General features: G+C 35.5%; 1 protein-coding gene across 1 annotated transcript in view; it reads left to right on the top strand.

Moving 5' to 3' along the window:
- The window catches only part of ASIC5 (acid sensing ion channel subunit family member 5), a 33,326-nt gene extending 19,705 nt beyond the window's left edge, over positions 1-13,621 (top strand). The window contains exons 6-10 of the mRNA XM_072771581.1: positions 195-342; positions 1,491-1,547; positions 3,599-3,767; positions 9,599-9,690; positions 11,794-13,621. Coding sequence (XP_072627682.1) covers positions 195-342; positions 1,491-1,547; positions 3,599-3,767; positions 9,599-9,690; positions 11,794-11,984 — 657 coding nt within the window. The 3' untranslated portion in view covers positions 11,985-13,621. The remainder of the gene's footprint in view (positions 1-194; positions 343-1,490; positions 1,548-3,598; positions 3,768-9,598; positions 9,691-11,793) is intronic.
- Positions 13,622-27,737: the final 14,116 nt, after the last annotated feature.

Here is a 27,737-nt window from a genome sequence, read left to right as displayed (position 1 = left end):
ATTAATAGATTAAGTAACATGGGAAAATGTAGACAAAAAAAGAAAGAAAGAAAGAAAGAAAGAAAGAAAGAAAGAAAGAAAGAAAGAACTCTGAGAGAAAAGTAAAAAATGTATATTAGCTTCTCTTCTTGGGATGCAAAGGTGTGGATTGACTCAGATAAACCTCCTGAACTAGGTGTTTATTTTCTCTTAAGACAGTTCATCAAGAACACCCTTGGGGAGAATGCAACCCTAACATCAAGCTACAGAATTTTAGTACTTACAGCACTTCTGGTTGCTTGAAGGAATGCAAAGCTCAGCACATACAAGAACAATGTGGATGCGTACCTTATCTGCTTCCTGGTAAATAAAGAATGACAAATTTCCTCTTATTTAATTATTTTTTTAATTAATTGGAATCATGGGAAATAACATCATGAAATTGTTTTCCATTCTTATGAAAGCTATGCCAGAAAGTCATCTACTTGACAAATACAACCTCAACAGACAGATATTAAATCATGGAGTCATAGGAGAGATTTCCGGAGAAGAAAATTGAGCCAGTCTCCAATTCTTATTTTCAGGCTGTAAAATTGGGTGCTCTTCAATATCTCAAACTAATCATCACAATTTTCTCAATTCAAAAGAAAAATTAGATTGTCTATATAAATCTTAGTCAACCCTGAATATTTCATTTTGGGAAATTCTTTTATCTGTGGTCAGAAAAACAACCCCAGGCTCCCTTTGCATACAATTTGAAACATTTCCAGGGCCATGGATATGGGAAGCAGGCACTGACCGAGGCGTGGAGCAGGATGGATAAGAAATAGACTCTGACTTAGGCTCCTCATCTCAACTACACAGTTTCTCCTCTCCATGACCTTAAACTAAACCTCTTTGTAGTTTCTGTATTTAAAATGGGGAGAAGGATCCCTGGGTGGCTCAGCACCTGCCTTTGGCCCAGGGCATGATCCTGGAGTCCTGGGATCGAGTCCCACGTCAGGCTCCCTGCATGGAGCCTGCTTCTCCCTCCTCCTGTGTCTCTGCCTCTCTCTCTCTCTCTCTCTCTCTCTCATAAATAAACGAATAAATAAATCTTTAAAAAATAAAAAAAAACTAAATGGGGAGAATACTGACAGTGTCCTACCTTATAGGATTGTCATAAGGATGAAAGGAGTATGTAAGTGGTTTAAAACATACGTGATACAGAATACATTCTACATAAGCATCGATTATTTTTATTCAGATTTGCCTCATCCCTTTTCTCCAGTAAATTTATAAGGAAATGTAGAGTGCATTAAGGAGATACCAGTTTGGCTCTTTAAATTTTTCCTCCCCATGTATATTTTCTTTAGATATTAGCATGTTTTTATAGGTTTTGTTTTGTTTTGCGAAAGAGCGGATGGATGGATGGATGGATGGATGGACGGATGGATGAAAGGTATTTTCGTCCTTACATCACTTATTTCATAAAATGTAAAGTCTCTATGTTTACACTTATTATTTTTAAGGAAATGGGATAGAGTGTGACCTACAAAAGTTTTACAACTGTGTTTCTCCTACACTTGGTAAGTGATTTAATGTAATTCTTTATTCTCAGAAGTTACATGGCAGTTACATGTTCAGAGTTATACAAGTCATTAAATCATACTATGGCTTAGTCCAGAAATGAAATAGAATAGAGACTATAAAAGAGGGAGTTTTTTAGTGTTTTTAAAATTAAGAACAAAAAACAATTAAGAACAGTAGCTTTTAGAGACATAGACAGTAAAACAAAACAAAACCCTCTGATTTAAAGATACATCTGAATTAAAGATTTTCTGTGACAAAGTAACAGCAAGAGGGTTTTGATTTTTATTTCTATTTTATTGTGTTTTGAATTTTATATTTTGTATAATCAAAATAGCTTTTTTTTTCTTATTGTGTAAAGCATGCTTCTTGTGACTAGTTCAAACATTTCAGAACAGAGAAGAATCTTGTGGAAATCAGTAGAAGTTGCAACACTCTGAGAATTACTGTCATTATTTAGGTGACCATTCTTTTGTTTATTCATTTCATTATACATATATTATATATAAATGCATATATTAAAAATAATGCAAATGAGATCAAACCATACATGCCGCATTTACTGGGGACAACTTCTTAAGCAACATCTTTTTTGCTTTCATATTGTTTATCTTAACACCAAACCAATGTTAACACTCTAGCATATTTTACCTTTATTTTTTTCCACATATGTAGCTTCATATTTATAACACCAAATCATTGGGGTTTTTTTATTAAAATAGAATAATATTATATACTCTTCTATAAAACTTGTGGAAATTCTCTCCCATTGTGGAAATACCTCCAGGAAACCAGGAATAGAATTAAGTTTCTTTTCTATTGTTGTGAAGTATTTCATGGAACGGGTATGGGTAGAAAGGATCTTATATATATATATATATATATATATATATATATATATATATATATATATTTAGTAGCTTTCAAGCTGCATATGCAGAAGTTAGATTAGTGACCAGTGGGATTAGGAGTTACATTATCAAATTTCTTATCATTGGCCTATCCCTGATGGGGGCTAGAGAGAAAGTTTGGAGATACAAATTGTGCATGCAGTTTCTTCAGGGAGTGTTGTAGGATAATGGAATACCCAGACAGGTGTGTGTTCGTGACAGTATGTGCTTGTGAGTGGATGTTTTTGTGTGAGTAGAGGGAAGGAGTGGTGCTTTTAACCAATAAATAAAGCACTAGAGGATGCATGCAAAAGTCATGCCCTGAAGGAGTATCAAATTTAGATTCTGGAAAATAAGCCCAAAGTTGATCATTAATCAGGAGTTCTTGGTGAACAAAGAGTTCACAAGAACAAAGAGTTTCAATGGCAGAACCACAGGGAAATCAGGAACCTGAATATCCACCAAGTGTGAGGAGCAGTGAGATTGGGCACTGGGATGTGCTCCGAAGGAACCCTGGAGAAAGTATCACCTCCTGTTGGGGACTTTTCCAGTACACATTTGCATAGTATATACTTTTGCTGATTGCTCTGCTGAGATCAAGAGAAGACAGAGGACAGAGAACCCTGTGGCTGATTTAGAACTAGGTCCACAGATTCAAGAGAATCTCAACACCCAGCCACATATCTCACACTGTTAGAATTTGAGATAAACCCAAGGATAAGTTTACTTTAAACCTGAGTCATTGGCTCTCGGGATTATGTTTGAAATTTGTTCTCAAAGCAGCACAACATCACACAAACAACTTTCCATCTTTCTCCTGTCTGAATGAGTACTATTTTATGGAAATAAGTCCAGAGACTTTTTGGAAAGATTTCTGATTTCTAACAATGATCAGAATCCAGTGACTCAATGAATTTAAAAGGTAACAGCTCCTATGTTTCATATTGTCTTCTTTGCTACATTTATATTAAAATATAAATTAAAAAAATAAAATAAAATATAAATAAAATATAAACACCATTTGTTAAGAAAGTAATGATAGAACTCGTTAACCATTTTTTTAGCATTGAAAGTGAAATGATATAGTTTTTAAAAACTCTGTCCTCCTAGCTGTAAAGCAGTCCTCTTCTCTGAGTAGCCTGTCCTGTTTTTCATTTCAGATCTCATTGAATTGAAGGGATTATGTACAATGGGAACACATAATTCTAGCTGCCCTGTTTCTTGTGAAGAAACAGAATATCCTGCTACTATATCTTATTCTACTTTTCCAAGCCAAAATGCTTTGAAATATCTTTCGAAGAAGTTAAATCAAAGTCAGGAATATATCAGGTAATCTTTTCAGTCTTATAAATTATTTGTAATTAAAATGAATATTTTATATACTCAAAACTTTTAAAGGCCAAGAAAACAAAATCCTGATCAGTCCAAGGAGGCAATGGCTTATGCCACTAAATTTTTTTTTTAATTTTTATTTATTTATGATAGCCACACAGAGAGAGAGAGAGGCAGAGACATAGGCAGAGGGAGAAGCAGGCTCCATGCACTGGGAGCCCGATGTGGGATTCGATCCCAGGTCTCCAGGATCGCACCCTGGGCCAAAGGCAGGTGCCAAACCGCTGCGCCACCCAGGGATCCCTGCCACTAAATTAATAATGGAAATTTAGCATGTCTTTCAATCCTTCAATTCAATTGTGTGAAAGGTAAACTGAAGCCTGCTTGAGTAACTTGCTCAATTTGTTGACCAACTGGGGAAAAAGTTCTGGCTAATAGTAGTTGATGCTTTAAAATACAAAAACTACTGACTTGCATAGCAGATAGTTTGAATGTTTTAATAACTGTAAGGTTGATGAAGCACAAATTATTATTATCACTTTATAGGCAAGGAAACTGTATCTCAAGTAACTGTCCTGCAAATGTAGTCAGTGGTGCAGAAAGAACTTACGTCCGAGACCAATGGCACTGGGTCCCACATATTTTTCCAGGAAGATATATATACTTCCAAGTTTGACTAACCGAGAATTGTATTAGGTCTCTTTCTGCTACACCATGCTGCCTCTTCAAAATTATGAGTCAAACTTCATAGAGAACTCTTTGTTTTAAAATAAGGGAGCAACCTTAGCACTTTTCTTTGTTTTTTGCTTATATTTTTAAGCTGAGCACCTGAAACAGCAACATCGTACACGGGTGTTTGTACTTTTATGTGATATAAATGAATATGTATTAACTACTTAAAAACTGATTTACTTTTGCACAGCCAGGTATCTAACTTTGAAAGCACATTTTGATTTCACTTTTAGCCTGGTATTCATTGTCATGAAATAAAGTAGTCTCCCCATGTAAATGCCCAGATAGTAAAGTGATCTTTAAAAGTCAGGAAGAAAAAGTACTTTCCTCAAGACAGGGTTGATAGGTATGATTTCAAACACTTAGCAGGTAAAAAGATGAAAGACAAGAACACTTGCAATTATTTCTTTGTTAACACTCTTTATCTGGTACAGATGTCTCTTTGTATTCCATTTTAATATGGGAAAGTGATTTACTCATGGTATTATTTCTGTTATACATAAATATGACTGAGAAGTACCGTTTGTGTGCATTTTGGCTGATAGAGATCTCCTGAATCTCATCATTACGTAATATGCAGAGAACGTAGGCATGATTTTGGAGACAGACTGGCGAATCAGAAAAGAACCCATGTATAAAGGAGATGATCTTAGAGAACATTGGTTTCTTTTCCTCCTAAAACTTAGATTATTATAAACGTCTCTCCCGTAGATCTTATCACATGATTGGCATGTGAGAACCTTACACAGTTGTGAATAGTAGAGGCTAACTATGAGGAATAAGGCAAGTAGCTGACCTGATGCAGCAGGATGCGGGGGTGTTCCAATCATAGATGGAACTGGTGGTTGGAAGTCACACATATAATTAAGAAACTGGTTTGGGCCCAGGTACCAGAAATCAAAGAGTAGTAAATCAAAAAAACAAACACAGTCTGTCATGAGAGCAGATGTGAAATCTTAGCAGCAGTAAGACTTGAGGCAAAGCAACCCCTAACTGAATCATGAAGAGTGTCGGTGTTTTTTCCAGGCACACAAACCAACCTCAGACCAATCCAGGTCAGTCTAGGGCCTCAGTTGCTGAACCACATTACAAAGATGATAGCAAGCTTAGCTTGACTGAGGCAGGCAGTATGGAAGTGAATATAAGGATGAATTTTGGCTGAATCTTGGCCAATTTAATTTGTAAAACAAGTGAAATTTTTAAATTGTTCTGTTTTGACCTAATAATTTTGCAAGCAAAAATTGCATGAAATCGTTTTATCCCAAACTAATCCATTCCCCTTAATATAGCACTCATACTCAAGTAACTGGAAGTATTTATCGTTTTGTAAATGCAATAAACAATTTTTCCTTGATCTCCTTGGCATTTTAAAATCCAAATATTTTATAATTGTGCCTCTCCTGACACAAACAAATATTCTTGGGCTTAAATCCTAAACAATTTCACTACAACATGAGGCATAGATTCAGTGAAACCTAAATTACTAGGCAAGTCGCCTGCCTGAGAGAAGGTGATTGGAAGTGGTTATGAGGTTTGTGCTTGGGAAATTAAACACTATTATCAGGGTACATGCAGATTAGGAGCACGATGGAGGACAAAAAGATTGCGGTATTACTAAATTACTGGACTTCCAAGACAACTTTATTATTTCCTTCACTTTGGCAACTGTTTTATTATTTGTAAATATGACAGTACCCCCTAATTATCTACTTAAACATAGTACATTCTCCTGTTACCCTGGGTTAAGCCAATAGAGATTAAGTAAACATATTAATGATATATTCTGAATTAAGTGTATTTGGAAGTATTGATTTCTAAAACTGAACAATTAGGAGAGTGATTTACAGCCATGTTCCTAAGATATATTAGAGGACACCATGTAGTTCTAGGAAACATTGCTAATAGGATGCATTCTGAATGACAACTATTGTTGCCATCTGAAAATCATCAGGTGGTTGGTTTCCACCTCAGTTTATACAGCAGATTACTGTTTAGCCCTTCATTCATTGCTTTCATCTTCAATTTGTTCCTGTATTTTTTTCATTTTACAAATATATAGTGGACACCTATTTTGTGTCAAGATTTGGGGTGTTGTAGGTGTTAAGGGTTCCTCAATGAGCAAAAGACAAAAACCCTGTCTTGTGGCACTTATTTCCATTGTGAAAATGAACAATAAATATGTATAGTCACGTCAGTGCTAAGCGCTGTGGATAGAAAGGAATTGAAAAAGGGGCTGAGGAAGCTAAAGTCAGGGAGGACTGTTCTCAGGGTTGAGGACTGCAATCAAGTCCTAGGAAGCTGATAATCGAAGTCCTGGGAAGTCGAAGACCTAAAGCAGTGGCTCTCAAATGTTTTGATCTCAAGGTCCCTTTGCATTCTTTAAAGTTACTGAAGAGTTTAATGAGTTTTTCTTTATGTGAGTTGTATCAATAGTTGTCACAATAGAAATTTAAACTATGAAAATGTTATATATTCATTTATTTAAAATGACAATAGTAAATGTACTATATGGCAATATAGATAAAAGCTTTTTACAAAGAGTATTTTCTGAAACAAAAAATAATTCAGGAAGAGGAGTGGTATTACTTTAGAATACTGTAAAATTTCTTCAGTTTCTGGCTTAACAAAAGACACCTGGATTCTCATTTTTGCATTTAATCTGTTGATTTATGTTATTGTGGTTAATGAATATAAAGAAAATCTTGGGTCAAACAGATATGTAGTTGGGAAAGAGATATATTTTAATAGCCTGTGTAGATATGTGACACTTTTCTTTGATAACACATCAAAACTCAGTAAGTGTAATTTCTTAAATGTTAATTGTAAATTGAATCTTGTGGTTGCCCCATGAGGAGTGGGACTAACTCTTGATTCAAAATTTGATTTGGATGTTGGGGCCTATGATGCCACAGATGCAGCAAGGGGGTATGAAAAAAATTCATTGGTCATGTAATGAGCCTCTGGGATCTCCCAAGCCAATTCTCTCTTGACTTGGAAGGATAAGGAGAGGCAACTGGCTTTGCCTTTCATTGTGGTCATGGTGTAGGACTTGGATGAGAGGTCTCATCCCAGGGTTTGAGCTTACCCAGGTGCCAGTGGAGAAAGTACATGGACTTTCTTATCAGCTTATCTCTTATGGGTCAAGAAGAGGGAAGGGTGGCATTTGAAAGCTGCCATTTGAAAATAATGAAATGTCAAAACATATCAATGAAGTTTTCATACTTAAATATATTAAAATCTATTGATTTTGTACTTTCAATGGATCTTTCATTCATGAATGATTTTGAACATTTTTTGTGATCATTAGAAAAATTCTAAGTTGTGCAGATCTTCCAAATATTGATCCATTTTCTTATATAATATACATTTAGTTTTAATATCATTATTTATCAGAAGAGCCTTTAAAAGTTGGGAGTTATCAAGCTCATCATAGTAGACAGAAATTTTCCAAAATTATAACTGCAACATAAAAGCTAAGCTTGAAATTTATTATTAGCTACAAATCATATCAGTTATTTCTCTTGAAGCAACAAGTCATTTTCTTCATTTTTGTGACAATATTTGTCAAATATCATAGCCTAAACAACTATAGTTTTCCAGTCATCCTTTCAAGTAAAAATGATGTTCCATGTAAACATGGTTACGGTAACTTTATTTAAATAACAATGACAGTGAAAATGTCACATAATATGTTTGTATATTATGAAAATAATTTTTATTTTTGTGGACCCCCAATAAATATTGGTGCTCAATATTGAGCACCCTTAAGCATCTGTGACCACACTTTTAAAACTGCTGATGTAAAGGAGATATAAGAACTAGCCTCAGTAAATGGTGGGAGAACATCCCAGAAGGAGGGGAAATCAAATGCGGAGAGAGATCTTAAGCCAACAGCATGCTTCATGAATGGATAGAAAAGAATGGAGATTGGTGTGACGGGAAACACTGTAAGCAATGGCTAAAAGTGGTAGGGAATGAATTCAAAGTGAGGTAGGTGGCAGAGGTAAGGTGATGGAGTTTTAGTTAGAGTATACTAGGACATATCTGGGGAGTTTTGAGCAAAAGAATGATACGATTTGCAAGTTGCAGAAGTATTATTTTAGTAATTGTGTGATGAAAAGAAGATATGTATATATTGCAGAGAAATACATTAAAATTGAAAGTGGAAAGATCAATCAAAAAACTATTGAAAAAATTGAGGTGAGGGATAAGAGTTTAGGCAAAGGTAATAGCAGTGAATAGGGTGAGAGGTGGTTGGATTTTGTATATATTTTTAAAAGAAAACTAATATTTATGCATGAACTTGGCTATATAGTGTTATTACATTATAAATAAAGAAATATCAAGAGCTTGGCTTGAATATGTTCAATTTGAAATACCTATTGAATATTCAAGTAAAAATAAGACAAGACAATTGGATATATTATGGAAATTCAAAGTAAGGTCTAAGCTGGAGACAGAGAGTGAGAGGGTATCCAAGACTATCTGAAGAGTTATTTTAAAATAGCTTTTATTCACTCTAGTCTCATTTAAAAATTTCTAGAAAATATTAAGAAAGCAGAGTCTCTGCTTAATATATTATTGATATAAAGTAAAAGACTACCATTTACTGAACATCTGGTATATACCAGATTCTGTGCCATTCTTTACACACATTATTTAATTTCTCCTCATACAACACTAAAATCCCCCCTTTAAAATCCCTACTACAGATGAGGAAACCAAGAGTCAGGAAGGCCATGCTGTTTCTCCAGGATCAAACCAGGACACAGATTTGAATTCAAATTAGACACTCATTTACTTACATAAATGTATGTAAATATTCCAATCTACTTAATAGATATTTACATTTAATGGCTTTTTCCAATTTTCTCAGGAATAGGGCATAGAAAAATGATTGGATCTTGGAAAAAATTCTTCTCTCTAAATACCAACATGACAAGTGTAACTTCCAAATGGAGCTTTGTGACCATAATGCTGTGTTTCATTCAACATTACATGACATTTGAATTAAAAATGAATATTACTTTAATCAAATAAGAATTAAAAGTAGTGCTGACAATCTTGAGCTAGATTAACTCTATTTTTATCCTCAGGGAGAATCTCGTGAACATTGAAATAAACTATAGTGACTTAAACTATAAGATAACTCAGCAGCAAAAAGCAGTGAGTGTGTCTGAGTTACTTGGTAAGTGTTCTTTAGTCATTTCTCAATTTTTAAGACATCTCCTATCAGGCTTTTTTGTCCTTTTGTACTTAAGCTTTTAGCTTATCAATGAAGAAGAAGAGATAGTAGTTACCTTTCTTTTTTATTATTTTTAAATTTTATTTAAATTCAATTACTTAACATATAATCTATTATTGGATTCAGAAGTAGAGGTCAGTGGTTCATCAGTCTCTTATAATATCCAGTGCTCCTTACATCACATGCTCTCCTTAATGTTCATCACCCAGTTACCCTGTTCCCCCAAACCCCTCCCCTCTAGCGACACTCAGTTTGTTTCCTAAGATTAAAAGTTTCTTATGGCTTGACTCTCACTTTGATTTCTTCTTGTTTTATTTTTTCCTCTCTTCCCCTATGATCCTCTATTTTGTTTCCTGAATTCCACATATGAGTGAGATTATATGGTAATTTTCTTTCTCTGATTGACCTATTTCACTTAGCATAATATCCTCTAGTTCCTTCCACGTCTTGGCAAGATTTCTTTTTTTTTTTTTTTCTGATGGCTGAATAGAATATGATATATATATATATATATATATATATATATATATATCACATCTTTATCCATTCATCCGTCGATGGAAATCTGGACTCCTGTAGTTTGGCTACTGTGGACATTTGTGCTATAAATATTAGTGCTTGTCTTTCATCTGTCATTTAAATCTGACATTAAAAAAAAAGAAATCTGACACTTTCCCACTCCTCAGACACACCTCCAGTAAACCTCACACCCGTTTTCACAAAGAAGAGGCTGACATTCATATCCACACCCAGCATCTTACTTTCCCTTCAGACACCACCCCCTTCCCCAGCAAATGACTACTGTTGAGTGTTTCAACAATCCTACCTCTGAGTAGAGTATCAGGCTTCTCAGACCTCCACCCAGACTGGGTTGAAGAGACTGAGCAAGCAAAATTCAACCTTTAAGTTACAACAATTGTCCGCTCACATCCTTAACAAATTATTTGTTGATTTCCTAGATCTCATTTAAAATTTAGAGGAAGTCATATAGGAGACGATAGTCAGACACAGGCAAAATGACAGCAGTCACACACTGGCAGTTGAGCCCTGAATGAGGAGGAAATATATAAATTCTTCAAAGCTCTAGGGGCAATTGACACTTGATTACCATGCTTTACAAAAATAGCATGATCCTAAAATGGCCCAGGGAAATGAGAATAAGATTCATAATGTAATCTATTTAAGAAGTTAGTGCTCCAATAGTCAAATTCATAGAGACAAAGAGTTAGATGGTGGTTGCAAGGGGCTAGGGAGAGTGGGGGATTGGGGAGATTTTTTTAATGGGGTGTGGAGTTTCAGTTGGGAAAGATGAAGGAGTTCTGGAAATGGATGGTGGGGATGGTTGTTAAGGTGAAGTGTGAAGGTACTTAATACCACAGAACCATACACTTAAAATCTATTAAAATGGTAAATTTTATGTCACATTTTACAACAAAAAAAGCACAAAGAAAAAAGATAAATATAGGTTTTTAAAATTTCTTAAACATAAAAATTTTAATTCAATATGTGTTAATATGTTGTTGGATGAAATATTACAAATGCTTAAAAAGAAATAGTTTTCCAAATTGCTTGGAATTTGTTGCTGGAAAACATCATCACTCAAGAAAGCCATCTGAAGGTTACATTTCTGTTCTGCATTCAACACATGGAAATGGATTTATAATTGTCTAGGATGTTTTAATAATTTGCCTGGATTTCATGTCTTCCTAAATCTTTGAGTTATATTTTTGGAAAGGTTTTATAATTGCTTTCTCGTTCTCCCTCTCTCTCTCCCCTGTCTCTTATTTAAGGCACTGGTTGGTTAATTCTTTCTCTATAACTTTTTCCTTTTGGGGATGATTTATATAAATATTATTTTAAGATATTATTAGTTGCCCATTACTTTATTCATACCAAACTTTTAAAATAATACAATTAACTTATCTTATGTAATATCAGTTACAATTGACTTATTAGCTTCAAATAACTTAAATTCTAGTAATGTTTAATTTGCTTTTTATTACAAAAATGATTCATTCAATTTTTGAGTTTTTGATTTTATTGCAGCAGATGTTGGCGGCCAGCTGGGCCTATTTTGTGGGGCCAGTATGATTACAATTATAGAAATTATTGAATATATATTCACCAATTTCTACTGGATATGCATTTTGTTCTTGCTGAAGATACCCAAAATGACACAGGGGGCTCCTCCACCTGGGCATCATCTGGAGAAGAGAAATCACATAGAAGAATGCTAATGTTCATGAGGGACAAAAGCTTTTGGTCTTCTTTTCATAATACCTTCAGATTTATTCATGACTAATTCATTGTTATATAACTTTAGCATATATATATATGTATATATATATATATTAGGTACTGTCATGTTTTTTCACTATTGAATTCCCAGCACCTGTAACAGTAGAGATTGTGTAGTAGGCATTTTATAATTTTTTTTTTTTAATGAATGAGTGTGTAATGCAAAAAAGACATGCTTTATGACTGGATATGCAAATTGGACCTGGTAAATGAACTCTATGAAGAGACAAGATAATTATTTATTGAGAAACGAATATATGTAATTTGTGCTTTCCAACATTTCAAATAATCTTTATTTTCACTAAAATTCAACATAATTTTATTTTGTCTGGAGACTTCTACTGTCTATATAACTTTTGGAGAGGCAGGGATCTCTATTTCCTACTCAGGTGAATACCTAAAATAAATCTATTTAAAAACAAAGTTAAATTTATGGTATACTGGGAGCACATAGTATTTTGTCATTTCCTCCAAGTATCTCCATCTACTTATTTAATCTAGAGAGAAAATTCAAGATTTGCAGTGTTCCCATCTCCCTTTTGGAAAATCAACCTGATTTAGCCTCTCAGAATATTCAGTTGATGCTGAATTATTCAAAGGTCATGTCAAATACATTTAAGAAATAATTATCGAGTCATAAAATTCTCCCCCAAATTCATTCTAGTATTACTGGATCTTCTTTCCTCTCTGGCCACATGATAATAATTTTTGAAAAATCTTAAGGTGTTGTTTTCAAGTTTAATTATAAGCAAGTGTGAATGCCCTGGAAATGAAGCCAGTGCAATCAGACAGGACTCAGGCAAATGAGAAATATGTATACCTCATCACTTGGAAATCCCAACCATGATAAATACTTCATAGAAATTCTCTCAGAGACATGTGACAGACTAGTTTCCTCATCTACATAGCAGTCAGTGTCTCCCCACTGTCAGCTGTGTGAGGACATGCTATGGAAGATAAAGTAGCAGAGAGACACTATGGATTAAATGTGATCACTCTCAAATATTAGTACACTGATAAATCTTAAAAATTGTTAGGTAGAAAAAAGCTTAAAGGGCACCTGGGTGGCTCAGTAGTTAGGCGTCTGTCTTTAGCTCAAGTCATGATCTCAGGGTCCTGGGATCGAGCCCCCAGTTGGGCTCCCTGCTCAGGAAGGAGTCTACTCCTCACTCTCCCTCTGTCCCTCCCCTCAGCTCATGCTCTCTCACTGGCTCTTTCTGTGTCTTAAATGAATAAGTAAAAAAAAATTTTTTAAAAAGAATAAAGTTCCCTTTAAAAAAAAAGAAAAAAGCTTAAATGCATAGAACACTCCCAAAGGCTATCATGCAATAGTTCATGTAAATCAAATATACATGTATACAGAACATATATATGTCTTAAGAGAACATGTACTTAAAAAGTAAACAAAAATATAGCATTAAATATTTACATAAAAAACACATTAGAAAGATTGCCTGTAGTGGAAGGGGGAATGAGAGATGGGGAAATAGAACAAAATGAAATAAACAAGGTAAATTAACAGAAAATATAAGACAGATGAAAGTGCAATGTGAAAATTCACCCATTTCTCTGTCTTGTGGACCAAAAAAATTAGAATAAAATATTTGGCTGCAAAGCCATGTGTTTTGTTTTGTTTTGATATTTGTGAAAAATCATTTGTTGTGTTAATATTAGTATGACTGAATCTCAGGCTTAATACAAGGCAGCTTCTCACTTATAATTCTTCTCTGCTTATCCAAATTTGTTTAGCAAAACCTAGGAGATAATATTCTTATTCTTTTTTCAACATGTTGAAAATATTATTTAAATAATTTGTATTATGAGTGAGTCATGGAAGAAGGATTTCATAAGTATTGTTGCATGCCTAACATAAAATGAGAAAGTAGCAGAATATAATTGGGATGCCTCCTATTTTTTGGACTTGATGAATCCTGAATTATAAGAAATTCTAAGTATTACACATGACTTTCACTAACTTATCTTCCTATGCTTTAAAAATCACAAGTATATATTGTTTAAAAACAATTAAATAAGGATTGTTATAATGAAAAAGGTAATTGATTAAGAACAGAGATTCTTAGAATGTAAGCTCCACTTCTCTTAATTAATACCCAAAATCCAAGACTCTAGACCCGGGAACAATGCCAGTCAAGAGAATTGGGCAATGCAGAGCAATATAAGGAGTAGCTTTTGAATCCTTAAATCAATAGATCAGAATTACTTTGGGAAAACAATAAATATTATGGATTTCGTGAGATTTTGATGCCTAACAGTTGTCATCATGACCTTGGTTTAGAGTAGCAAAAGCTCTAAAATAGATTGCCAGAGACCAATCTTATTCATAGACTTTGCATGATACAGCTTTGGAAAGTTGGAAAAATTGATTGAAAGAAAGAAGTTGAATGAAAGGGGAAATGATGGAAAATAGGAGACTGCTGTTTCTGTTAATCACTTTTGTAAAAGTGAAATTACTGATGAGGAAAGGGAAAGAAAATGAAACACAAAACAAGGTAAAATCGAGACTGGTATACAAAACAAACAAACAAAATGGGCCTTATTTTTTGCCCAAAGTTCTAGTGGGAACTTGCGAAGATACAGTGCTCCCTCATGAGGCTACATTATGACTATTACAAATTCACCATCTTCATACCATTCGGTAACAGATCAGAGGAGAGCTGGACCACTTGGCTGAAAAGTACCATCAATTCCATATGAATCTTTGCTATCTTCATTTTTTTGCTTAAATGATCAAGGGGAAAATAACTGAGTAGAAAACACAATGGAACGGAGGAGACTATTTGGGATGAGCATTAATCTTTGGTTAGTTGCCATGGTCAGCATCTGAACAATTTCCTAGAATTTTAAATATACAAGTATTACTTCTTTGGGAATGGATGAAGGTGGGGATACAAACAGTCCGTGCTTTGAAAGACAAAGTTACAGCTCTGTCACCTACAGAAAAAAAATGGAGTGATTCTGAAGCATTTGAAATATGGGTATGAGCAACCCTAGGCTTGTAACACGATAACCGATAATGAACCATCCTCCAGTGATACAACCCTGGGGTAAATAATAGTGGAAGTCAATAAAGGTTTGGGCCCCTTACATAGCCCTCCTGTTAAGAGGGGACAGGGTCATATGTTGAAGCTGTGAAGGTGAATACCCAAAAACCTGAAAGAACCACTCGGAGTGTGCATCGGAGCCACAGGGGATGACATTAGTGCTAACAAGAAGCTGCAGATTGGAGAGCAAAAAAGAAAAAAAAAAAAAAAAAAAACATTTTGTGTGCCCTTACCTATACTTGAACCCATAAGGGAATGCACTTAATATATAAAATACACAGTTTTCCTATTACTGGCTTATAGCCTAAATAAGTCAGTTTCACCTTTTGCTCAATTTTAATTCATCATGCTAAATAAGAACTTTAGGATTACCCAATTTTTACCCACAGTTAATATTTTAATTTTAAATAAAGCACAGATGATTTTGGAAGTATTGTCAAATGGGTGTTTGAAGACTCATCTTCCTGACAGAGGTCTAGTATTGCACCTCAGCACAAAAGAGTAGAAATTTAGGCCTGCAAATCACTGACTGCAGCAACTACAGACCATCCTTAACATTGTCTGTTACCAGGCTTTGGTGGAGACAGATCCTGCCACTGAGACATCAAATAATTCTAAACCCTAGTACAGTTGCAATTCTGTCCAATGAAGACAGAACAACTCACTGATAAAATGGAAATGGTGCACACAAAAGCACGTTTGATGGCAGCAATGAAGGAAGGGAAGCGTGGGAGTATGTTGCATCTAAGAATAGGTCGTAACTGTGCGTTTTAGGGCCAATGACAAAAATCCCCCAAATAGTGATCTCTTATTGCTGAATGTTTCAGATATCATTGTTTCCTCTCTGTTTTAGCAGCCTGATACACTGACGGAAAACTCTTTACTGATAGATATGAGTCAGTTTGGAAATCAACCCCATTCACCCTATGAACGGTGAATCTTTGGTTGAAGAAGGCAGGGTAAGTCCATAAAATGGACATAACAGGAGGCATTATAATTAGAAATACTGAAGCGTGAGGGGATTCCTGGGTGGCTCAGTGGTTTAGCACCTGCCTTTGGCCCAGGGTGTGATCCTGGAGACCCTGGATTGAGTCCTGTGTCAGGCTCCCTGCATGGGACCTGCTTCTCCCTCTGCCTGTCTCTCTGCCTCTCTCTCTCCCTCTCTCATGAATATGTAAAATCTTTAAAAAAAAAAAAGAAATACTAAAGCTTGGGACTCTCATCCCCAGAATAATATTTAAATATTTATAAATTAATGGATTGGTTCATAGCCAAGCTGTATAGCCAATCAAATAGGCCCTCAATGAACCAATCCATTCTCAAGGACAAGAGCTGGTAGGTAGATTACCAGTAACCCCAGACAGAACCCTTACCAGTAATACCAGGTGACTTCAAATGGGTTCTGATCAGAACAGGCATGATTCCTACTTTGGGCTTTATTACCCTTGACTGAAGCCAATCCCCTCAAGGCTTTGAAACAACAGATTGTGTTCCTGTTTGATTCTACCAACTACATTTCATAGATCAAGGAGACACATCACTGCTATCAATGTACCAAGATGAGGTGAGAAATTTAGTTAATCTCCTGCCACCCTCAAACTGGCATCAAAACAACTTACTAAAAATGAGGAGAGTGTGATAGCGGTGCAAAAGCCAATCTGACTTATGGGTAAATGCACACCTTATCAGAATGTGAGGGATAGTGGAGGAGGAACACCTCTGGAAAGGATTCTTTTGAAAGAATATGGGGATTAGAATGAATGTTGGAGGACGATGCAAGCATATCTATTTTCTTATCTCAAAAATAATTTCCTTATTTCACTGGATCTAGCTGTACCAGGTAGAGGATTGTACTTGTATGTGCTGGAAGAGGGAAGAGCCACTATGCAAACAATTGATACCATAATGCCAATTACTCTGAAAGTATGAATTTTCCTACAGGGACAAATGGACCCATTCCACATTATGCGGCTCACCTGGGACTACCTGGAAGTGCTGGCCCACTGCCTGTAGTAGCGATAATTCCATAATCTTTACATTCCTAATGGTACATTTTTCTTGGAAATGGACAAAAGGGAACACTATTGGAAGGCTATTTCTTCTACTCGCCTGTGAGGGGATATTATGGGGGAATCTGAAACTCTCACCTAGAGAGGCCAAGTCTGTGTTAAGACAGGTAAAAAAAAAAATGGATAGGTAGAAACCGTGCAAGATGGGAAAACAGCACATAAATGACAAGTAACATTGGGAAAGATTATCACCATTTTATTCCTGAGAGGCAGCTTCAAAACAAGGGTCCTATGCTCATTTGCTTTCCTCTGAGAGAGAAAAGTGGCCTGGTGCCAAACTATAAAGTTGACCCAATAATGCTATTTGAGGTACTTGAAGAGAAAGATATGAACTGGGGTCCCTTGGAGGCCTGCCTGTTTTTCGAGCAAGTTGGAATTATCCAAGTTTGGGTTTTGTGTTTTGAGTCATGTTTATCCTATTCATACTTTTGTATAGCCATAAATCAGTAATGATTCACCCAAAGAATCTTCAGGAAGGACTGAAACTGGAAGCAGAGTATTTTGAATTCCCATTCTCTAGGGGCACTATTCATGGAGGTGCATAAAATACAGCAGGTAGAAAGTAGCAACAGCACTTACGGAGTTTAGCCAGCGTTGTCTCACTCACCTGAGACTAGGTGCCTGAGAAACAGGATTTGGTGTGTGGAGCCAAGTGATTTAGGTGTTACCAGAGGCTGCCTGGCCTGGAGAGGTAATGTATAGAAACGAAAGACTACAGAGATTTCTAAACCGATGGAGCATAATACTGGCTAACCATTCTGAGAAAGGGCTTGTATCCTTAATCAGGAAGGATTTAGCTATAAGGAAACCTCGTGTATTAAAAGTTCAGTGGCATGAAAAGAAATGAGCTATCAAGCCATCAAAAGGCATGACGGAAACTCAAGTGCATATTGTTAAGTAAAAGGAGCCAGTCTGAAAAGACAACATACTGTGTGTGACTCCAACCATATGACCTTCTGGAAAAGGCAAAACCCTGAAAACAGTAAAAAGAAAAATCAGTGGTTGACAGGGGCTCCAGGAGAGAGAGAGGGAGAGAGAGAGAGAGAGAGAGAGAGAGAGAGAGAGAGAAGTAGGTGATGCCTGAGAGATTTTCAAGGCAATGGAACTATTTTGTGTGATACTGTGCTGATGGGCATATGTTATTAGACATTTGTCAAAATCCATAGCATGTGTCAAACAAAGAGTGAACCCCAAAGTAAACTCCAGACTTTAGTTAATAATAATACATTGGTATTGGGTCATCCATTGTAACAAATGTACCAGATTAACGCAAAGTATCAACAATAGGGGGAAGGGGAAGTGCTGGGAGGAGGTGTATAGGGGAATTTTGTACTTCCCACTCAATTTTTCTGGATACATAAAACAGCTAAGAATAAATAAATAAAGTGTATTATTTTTTTAAGGGGCCATGGCTAGGGGTGCTGGACTCAGGCTAGAGGAATGTATTTGTGGAAACACTATATATAGACTAAAATGAGATGTGTTTCTGGTAAGTAAGAATGCATGATATATCATTGCTACTTTCTGGCCTTAATGCCATGAATCAACCAAGAACTTTCCCTATGGTGCATCCAAATGCATCCAGATGTCAGGTTGGTCAGCAGGCAGAGGGTCAGCCCTTCAAAGTGTTACCTGGAATCCTGTGTTGTTGAAAAGTACTTCTTAAATTTTGCTCCCCTTATCCCAGATGGGGCCTGAAGTTTAGTGAGCAGTGGCCTCTGGTATCTGTGTTTGTAATAGGAAATGCATTTTTATACAGGAAATCTTTGGGGGAAGATTTGAAGAATAACATGGTAATCTTGAGGGAGATATGGTAAAGAAAGCCAATTTTTAATCTCTCACCACAGCTATATGCTATGATAAAAGATTTAGAGTTTTAATTATGGATTTAAAGGTACATGAAACTTGACAGGCAATGATCCCAGGATGAGGCTGTATTTTCAGAAGTTAACTGAAAACTCCCCAGTGATGTCATATTCATGGAAATTGAGTATTAAATGCCATTTAAATGTTTCATATGCTGACAAATCACAGTAAACCATTCAGTTCAATATGAATTCTGTTGGTGACCTGGATGTGTTGAATAAATTAGTACACTCTTCTAAGGCACTGGCATAATTTCTCTCTCTATTAGAAGTAAATTAAAATCACCTTCAGATTATTTTCTTTATTCTCCTGAACCAAAAGGAGATTTCCTACAACAAAATGCACTAAATCGGGGTGCCTGAGTGGCTCAGGCTGTTAGGCATCTGCCTTTGGCTCAGATAATGGTCCCAGGAGTTTGGGATCAAGACCCACATTGGGCTCCCTGCTGGCAGCCTGCTTTTCCTTCTCTCCTTGCCACTCCCTCTACACGGTCTCTCTATGTGTGTCAAATAAATAAATAAAATCTTCAAAAAATGCACGAAATCATTTGTTTTGAAAGACAGAGAAAAAAGTACATGATGATATATGTACATATATATACATATATTCTAATACTATGATTATATGCATAAATATACTAATACGTGGTTAAGTTTCAGAATGCTTACTGAAAGAAAATAGTTCAGAGAAGGTGAGAAAAAATAACTTTGCATTGTTGGTGATATCAAAACAGAGCTGAATCCTGTGGATCAGATTGGTAGAACTTGGGTAACAGAGAGAAGGCAAGGCCTTCAGCATAGAGGCTTGGAACAAAAGCTTACAGCTGCAGATTTTTACAGTGTGTTTGCCAAATATCAAGATTAGTTTAGAGAGAGTGGAAGGCAAATCAAGTTCAACTGGAGATCGTTTTGAATAAAAAGAGTGGTTGGAGTGGTTAGATTATAGGGCTCCTTGAATTCTTATCTAAGGTCATTGATCTTCACCCTATAGAAATTGAGAAAGAGCCACTATTGTTTCTCAAATGGAATGGTTAGATTGTGGTTGGAGACAGAATGAGCAGAAAAGAATTGAAATCTCCATGCACTGCCAACAGTACTGTTAACAGATAAAATTCTGGAGATCAATATGCAAGTACTTAGGCAGATTAAATATACACATAATTATGACCCAACAATTTTACTCTTAGAGACATAAATATGTATTATATATAACAGTGGGAGTTGGGGATATTTTGGAAGTCCATTAGTAAAGAAATATTATTTTGTGGGCTCATATTCATGACCCCCAATAAACCATCCTTCAAAGTAGTCATACCCATGGGTAGTCTTCTCCCACACCGGGCTTACTATATGATTTGCTTTGACTGAGTCAAAGTGTAATATAAATAGAAGTCTTTTAAAACCTTGTATGTTGGGGCTTGTCCCTTTGGAACACTGAGAGTCCAGCTGCCATGTGTAGGACACACAGAGAGAAAAAAGTCATAGAGGAGGACCAAGATACCTAATAAATGAATAAACTCTTCTTAGATAGTGTCCAGCTAAGAGCCACATGGAGTAGGAGAAGCACAAAGATTAATATGTTGTTTTAAGCCCTAAAGTTTAAAAAAAGAGGATTAAATTTATGTAGATACGTGTGAATAATCAGAGAACAAGAGAGAAGAAAGAAAGTGAGAGAGACAAAGGAAGGGAAGAAGAAAGAAGGAAGTAAGGAAGGAGGAATGAAAGGGAGGAAGGAGGAAAACTAGATGGCTACCTCTACTACATGGGAACTGCATGATTGTTATCATTCAGGATTCTTTAAAAGCTGTCTACAGCACTCATTTTTTAAACATGATTTAGAGAAGGAAAGGACACGAAGTTGCATGCTGCACGGTGGGACACATGGTCTCATAAATATGATGCAGACAACTGTAGAAGAAATCCATCTCTGTGATCTGGGCATGCTGGAGACAAAGAACTGAATGTAAAATACTTCTACTACACAGAGTATGACTCTCCACAGGTCAGAGGTTGTCAGAAAATCTAAATGACAAGGAAGAAAAAATAATAAGAAGAAAAAAATAAATAAGTAAAAGACAAGGAAGAGAAATCCAATTCAGGATACATACTAGTAGTAAATGCTCAACTGCAAATAAAAATTATGAAAGAAATAGAAATAAAAATTAGAGAAAAATGTCCATATTAACAGAGTACTCATATCTCTATTACGTAGTATGTTCTAAAGAGTTTGTAAAAACAAACATTCCACTCATTGGGGCCTTGTCATACCCCCGAGAAGGAATAAGAATGATCTGGAAATACATGCAAATGTACTCAGCTTCACTAATCCTCACAGAGACACAGACAATTAATGAGGGCCTTAGAGATTTAATAAATATAAAAATACTAACAACACTACTTGAAGTTACCAACAGTACAGGAACACAGACCTATTTTTAAACTACTAATTCATCTCATTATGAAGGTAATTTGGAAACACATTAAGCATTGTCAAGAAATTTCTCTTCTTGAAATTTATTCTCTGAAACTAAGAAGAAATGGGCACCAAAATTTATGATTAAGGAGGCTTATGGTAGCATTATTTGTAATGGTTAAAAAAATGGAAGCAAATTTAATTTTAAAAAATTTGTTAAATTAAACTAATGATTATCCAGAGATATTTTGGAATGATATTGGAAAATTCTCACAGATTATAAATGGTATATATAATATTATTCAAATTTTATGGAAGACTATATAAAATTTGATTATATGTGAGGCTTAATTAGAAGACAAATTTCAATATTTGTTAAAACATATAAAATATGGAGAATAGAAAACAGGAACTGAATGGTAGTTTAGGCATACAAGCTAGAGAAGCCTCCAGAACAAATATACAGTATGCTATATATTGATTAAATATAAGAAAAATCATCAAAAAATTAATAAAATTAAAAGTATTATCACATTAATTACCTAATTAAAAGATTAATCAACTGTGGCCGATTAGATTTTTATCTTAAGAAGGCAAGAGTAGTTTAATATGTAGTAATTCATTGATACGGTATAAGATTTCAAAGCATATAAACAGCTTATTATCTTAATCAATGCTAAACAAGTTATTTGATAAATGTCAGCATCTTTGCCTGGATATACAAAGGGCTTAAAAAAACTAAGAAGGAAATTTTCATAACATTGTAGAAAAAAACAAACTTGAGCTGCTGGCCAGGGTTACACTTCTTGCTGAAAGTCCAGAAGCTTTGCCATTAAAATTGGGACATAACAGAGAAGCACATTAATGTTTCACCATGTGTGGGAAGTCCTGACTAATTCAGTGAGTCACTAAAAAGATAATTATTAGATATAGCGATTGAAAACAGGAAAAAAACAATATTATTTGTAAAGGTAATGGTTACCTAGAAAAAAATAATCTAGTGCAAATTATGAAAACTAACATACAGAATGTACAGAAACTAACTTCAAAAATATTCAGGATTTTTATGATGAAAGTTATGAAAATATATTGAAAGATGTAAAATAAACTCATATTGAATGAGACAAAGGAATTGAAAAATGCGTTTTGCTAAATTATTAAATAGGTTTATTATTCTAATCAGTAGCCTATTGGGCTCATGGTTTTGTTTTGTTTTGTTTAGAAACTTAATAATACTAAGATTGATCTTTATTTAATAATATAAACATAGTTATATTTCAGAGGAAAAAAAAGCAGTAAGTTTTGAGGTAAGGGATAGTGAATATTTCTTACCAGATGTTTAAAAGTATTTTAAGAATTTACATAGAGAGGGGGCACCTGGGTTGCTCAGTGGTTGAGCATCTGCCTTTGGCTCAGGTCATGATTCCAGGGTCCTGCAATCGAGTCCCACAACAGGCTCCTCCCTCTGTCTAAGTCTCTGCTTCTTTGTCTCTCTTGAATAAATAATAAGATAAAATATTTTTTTAAAAAGAATTTGTGGAAAGAACACCATAGTACTGTTGGAGAGATGACCAGCAGGTACATGGCACAGCTGGATAACCCTAAAACAAAACCCAGTAAAAGTTCAGTACCTAATAAATCAGCGTTACAACACATTAGGGGAAAGAAGCATATTTGAATTTGCAGCCAGCTAATTGGATTTTACAATTTCAATTCTTATTTCTTATATACCTTCATAAACTCAATATCAATCAAGATGAATACAAGAGGGAAAACCATAAAATGTAAAAGACTACAAGTATACACTCTTCAGATGGTTAAAAACTTCCTACATGTAGAGGCAAAGAAACATCATAGAGGTAAAAATGGTATATTTAACAACATAAAAATCCTGTATATGAGATATATGATGAAGTGTATTCAACAACAACCAAGCAACTGAGAAAAATATTTGCCACAACTATGACGAAGAAGCCAATGCTTTATAAGCAAGGACATCATTGTAGCATTATTCACAATAATGTAAAAGTTGGAATTCCAATACCCAGCAAGTGACGAACTATGAATAAATTATGGATCAGCTATATAATGAAAAAATAACTAGTCATTAAAAACCATGACCAGATATGCTATATGTTGGCAAATTGAACTCCAATAATAAACAAATAAATACATTAATTAATTAATTAAAAATAAAAACCATGACCAGGAGCTAGGGGACAGGTAGTTGCCAAAAGCATGCAGTTTCCATGCCGAGGGTAGCAGTGCATGCTGGGTATCTTAAAAATCTCTTACACTGGATCAAGGGATAATTATGAACTGTGTCAGACACCCTGGCATATACATTCTTTCTCATACTTAAGGAAACTAGAAAGACCTAGAAGGCCTGGTTGCTCCAGGTACACTATCCTTCTGATTTCTGGAATGCATGTCACTTGAACCTGCCATAGGTCAAGCACTGGGGTGTTCTTCCTTCAAAAATTTGCAATGATTACCTCATACCATTCAAGTATTTGCTCATGTGCCTCTCACTGAGGCCAATCTCAACTCCCATTTTCAAATTGCAAACAGCCCCAGCCCCTGTACTCCTGATCTCCTTTATTCTGTTATTTTTTTTTTTTTTACCCATTAAACATATCACCTTCTATTCTTTAGTATACTTTTGTATTAGTAAATGCTCTACTTCTTGTCTGTCACCTTTTCCCAGAATGTAGTCTCCCAGGGTACAAGGAACGTTGCCCGTTTTCCATTGATCTATCCCTTCCTCTTAGACTATAGTCTGGCTTATTGTGGGAGCTCAGTTAACATGTGCTGAGTGAGGGAGCAGGTAGTGTAGTAGGGAAACCCACATACACCAGAAAAAATGGGCCGGATCTCACTACTCACTCTGTCTCCAGTGTCTTAGTGCTGAGGCCTGGCTCTGCTAATCCAGTTGAGAAAAATCATAGTCCATCCATTAGATGAAATTTTATGTAAACATTATATATCCACTTTATGAAAAATGTTAAAGACAAGGAAAAATGCTTGCATATTTTACATTGAGTAAAAAGGGTAGGTACAAAATTATGTAATTCTTTAAAAAAAAGATTTAATTTATTTATTCATGAGAGACAGAGAGAGAGACAGAGAGAGAGAGGCAGAGACACAGGCAGAGGGAGAAGCAGGCTCCATGCAGGGAGCCCGATGTGGGACTCGATCCCAGGACCCCAGGATCGGCCCTGGGCTGAAGGCAGCGCTAAACTACTGAGCCACCCTGTACAACGCTCCCCCTGTAATTCTTTTTTTTTTTTTTTTATGATAGTCACACAGAGGGAGAGAGAGAGAGAGAGAGGCAGAGACACAGGCAGAGGGAGAAGCAGGCTCCATGCACCGGGAGCCCGACATGGGATTCGATCCCGGGTCTCCAGGATCGTGCCCTGGGCCAAAGGCAGGCGCTAAACCGCTGCGCCACCTAGGGATCCCCCCTGTAATTCTTAATACAAAAAATATAAACAGAAAAATACTACTAATATATATATATAGCGAGCGTATTTTCTGAGAAATAAATTTTTTTATTAAACTAAGTAGAGCATAACACAGTAAGCTGTTTTTAAGTATTTAAATTACTTTTTACAGTTAAAGGAATCTCCTAGCCAAAAATATGGAATAGTTTTGCTCCAGGTACCTGTTGGTTAATTTGATTTCATTTTAGATCTAGTACTTAGACTCTAGATTCTTCCTTTCTCTCCCTAAGTAGTTGATCCATTAATAATTATTTCTACTGACATTACTCTGGGAGGAAGAGCTGTCTCTTCTCCCTCATTTATTTGATTTTTTCAGTCATTTATTTATATGAATATGGATTCAGGAAGTTTGTTCTTATAGCCTTGGTTATAATCTAATATCATTATTTACTTTGCTGCTCAAGTCAGAGTCATAATATGAATCACTAAAGAAATCAGGTCCTTTCTTCACTTGGAACCTGCTCAACACCAGAAGAATGAGTAAGGATTTCATATTTCAGTGTCATAGAGATATTTGTTTTTAGTCAAGTTTGGCCACATAAATAACTTATGCCTGGGAAATGGTACTTTTTTGTTATGGAAATATATTACTCCATGTTAGTGATATTAAATTAATGTTGATACTTTTGTTTTTGTTGCTATTTAGCTTTATTCATTCTTTAATTTAATAAGGAGTAACGTTTCAAAAATGATTTTTAACAATTTGATGATTTTTGAATTATTAACATAATATAGTAGAAAACAATTGAAAAATCTACTTAAATTGTGTCATTAAAATGTGGATGAAGATATATAATCCCATGTAAACAATGTGTAATTCCTAAGTAAATTTCTGCATAAGAACCAGGAGGACAATATGCTTCATCTTCACACTTAAAGTAGTTGTTGTTTACGGCAAACACCTGAAAAAAATTGCCAGGGGAAAAAAGACAAGTGCATTGGCAAACCCAGTTCATCACATTTAAAAATTTTTGAGAAAAACCATGGGTGATTAAATTTCTGAGATAACCTAATAGATGTTTTAGTTCTAGAATGAAGGTCAGCATAATTTTGATTTTTTTTTGACAAAGAAAATGTTGAATACAATAAAATATTTTAAGTATACAAAATATTAATTAAAGTGCTAATCCATTAGCAAATTGTCTGTTGGGAGCTCATATATTTAAAAGTTTTAGGAACTTGTTAAGACTTTGCCTTTTTGTCCTTTGCTCTCTATGTTAAATATAGATTTATGGGAGTGCCTGGTTGGCTCAGTCAGTTAAACAACTGCCTTTGGCTTGGGTCAAGATCTCAGGATCCTGGGATCAAGCCCCTCCTGGGGCTTCCTGCTGTGCAGGGAGTCTGCTTCTCCCTCTACCTCTCTTTCTGGCCCTTCTCCCCCACTCAGGTACACATGCACTCTCTCAAATAAATAAACAAAATCTTTTAAAAAATAAAATAAAATTCAAATCTTTGTGTCTGTGATTCAATTTCTTTAGTACATACAATTACAATTTTAAATCTAGCGGGAGGTGGGTGGAGGGATGGAGTAACTGGATGATGGGCATTAAGGAGGGCATGTGATATGATGAGCACTTATATGCAAGTGATGAATTATGGAAAACTATATCTATAACTAATAATGTATATATATTAGCTAATTGAATTTAAATGTAAAAAACAAAGCAAATAAAAATGTGATTAATAACATCTTATAAATTTTTTAAGATACATATATTCACATATGTACACACTTGCACTAGTGGGGAAAGTGGAAGGTATTTATAGGGAAATCTAGGTGAATTTAAATGAATAACAACAGATTGTAGAATCTGTATGTGGAGAAAAGGCTGTAATAAATAAATCCACAATCACTCAAAGAACAAAGTGCTAAGTGGAAAACACAGATGTTTTAGAAATTATGCAAATATCATACTTCCTTCCCAGTGGATTCTCCAGTATTTGGAAGAAGGACACACAACAATCCGGAACTCCTACTGTGCGGCAAAGCTCTCGCCTGGCTGTGGGGACTAGACTGGATACGCAGCCTTGGACCTGCATTCTCTCAGTCTATTTGACAAGAAAGCAAGTCAACAAAATTTTAGCAAATGGAAGAATGGCCATGGATTATGCCCAAGTACGATGGAAGCAAAGCCCTAAATTAGGGTATGGGAAATCAGGACAATTTCTTCTGTATTTCTGAGACACTTTGCTAGAGGACATAAGGAGGAAAATAAATATGAGTTATTTTTTTTTATAAATATGAGTTCTTTGGGTCAGCAACCCCTACAAATAAAACAAAAAATGCTCCTAGATGTAAGCAAGGTGCATGAGAGTGAGTTGGATGCGTTCACAGAGCATTCACTCAACATCCAAGGAGCCCGCACTCCTAGAAAGTGCCTTAATGGGGAATACAGTAAATGACTTTCTATCCCTACCTGTACGGCCCATCAGAGCGTAGTACTGGCATAAAACACTCCTACAACCTGAAAAGTCTTGGGCAAATCTGGTTTGCAGGCAAAACATAAGCCTATTGTCCTTAAATGGGCCATGGTGCTCTTCCAACCAATCTCCTGCTGCAAAGCAGATGATCCTCTTGGTCTATATGTGTGATCATTGTCTTGTGACCTACTCTGAGTTTCATCATGTGTCCCTTCTCTGGACCTGCTTTTGCCCTTTGCCAGTGTCCCCAGTGCCTCCAAATCCTGCCATTCAGTGTTAGTCTGAAGATTTGAGGCTAAAACCACCTGTCATATCTCCCTACACTCCATGCTCACTTGTCCAACGAGAACTCTATCACC

This window comes from Canis lupus, chromosome 13, assembly GCF_048164855.1.
Source record: "Canis lupus baileyi chromosome 13, mCanLup2.hap1, whole genome shotgun sequence".
Lineage (NCBI taxonomy): Eukaryota > Metazoa > Chordata > Mammalia > Carnivora > Canidae > Canis > Canis lupus.
Note: the sequence above shows the minus strand (reverse complement) of the source record. Positions and strands in the feature narration are given on the sequence as shown.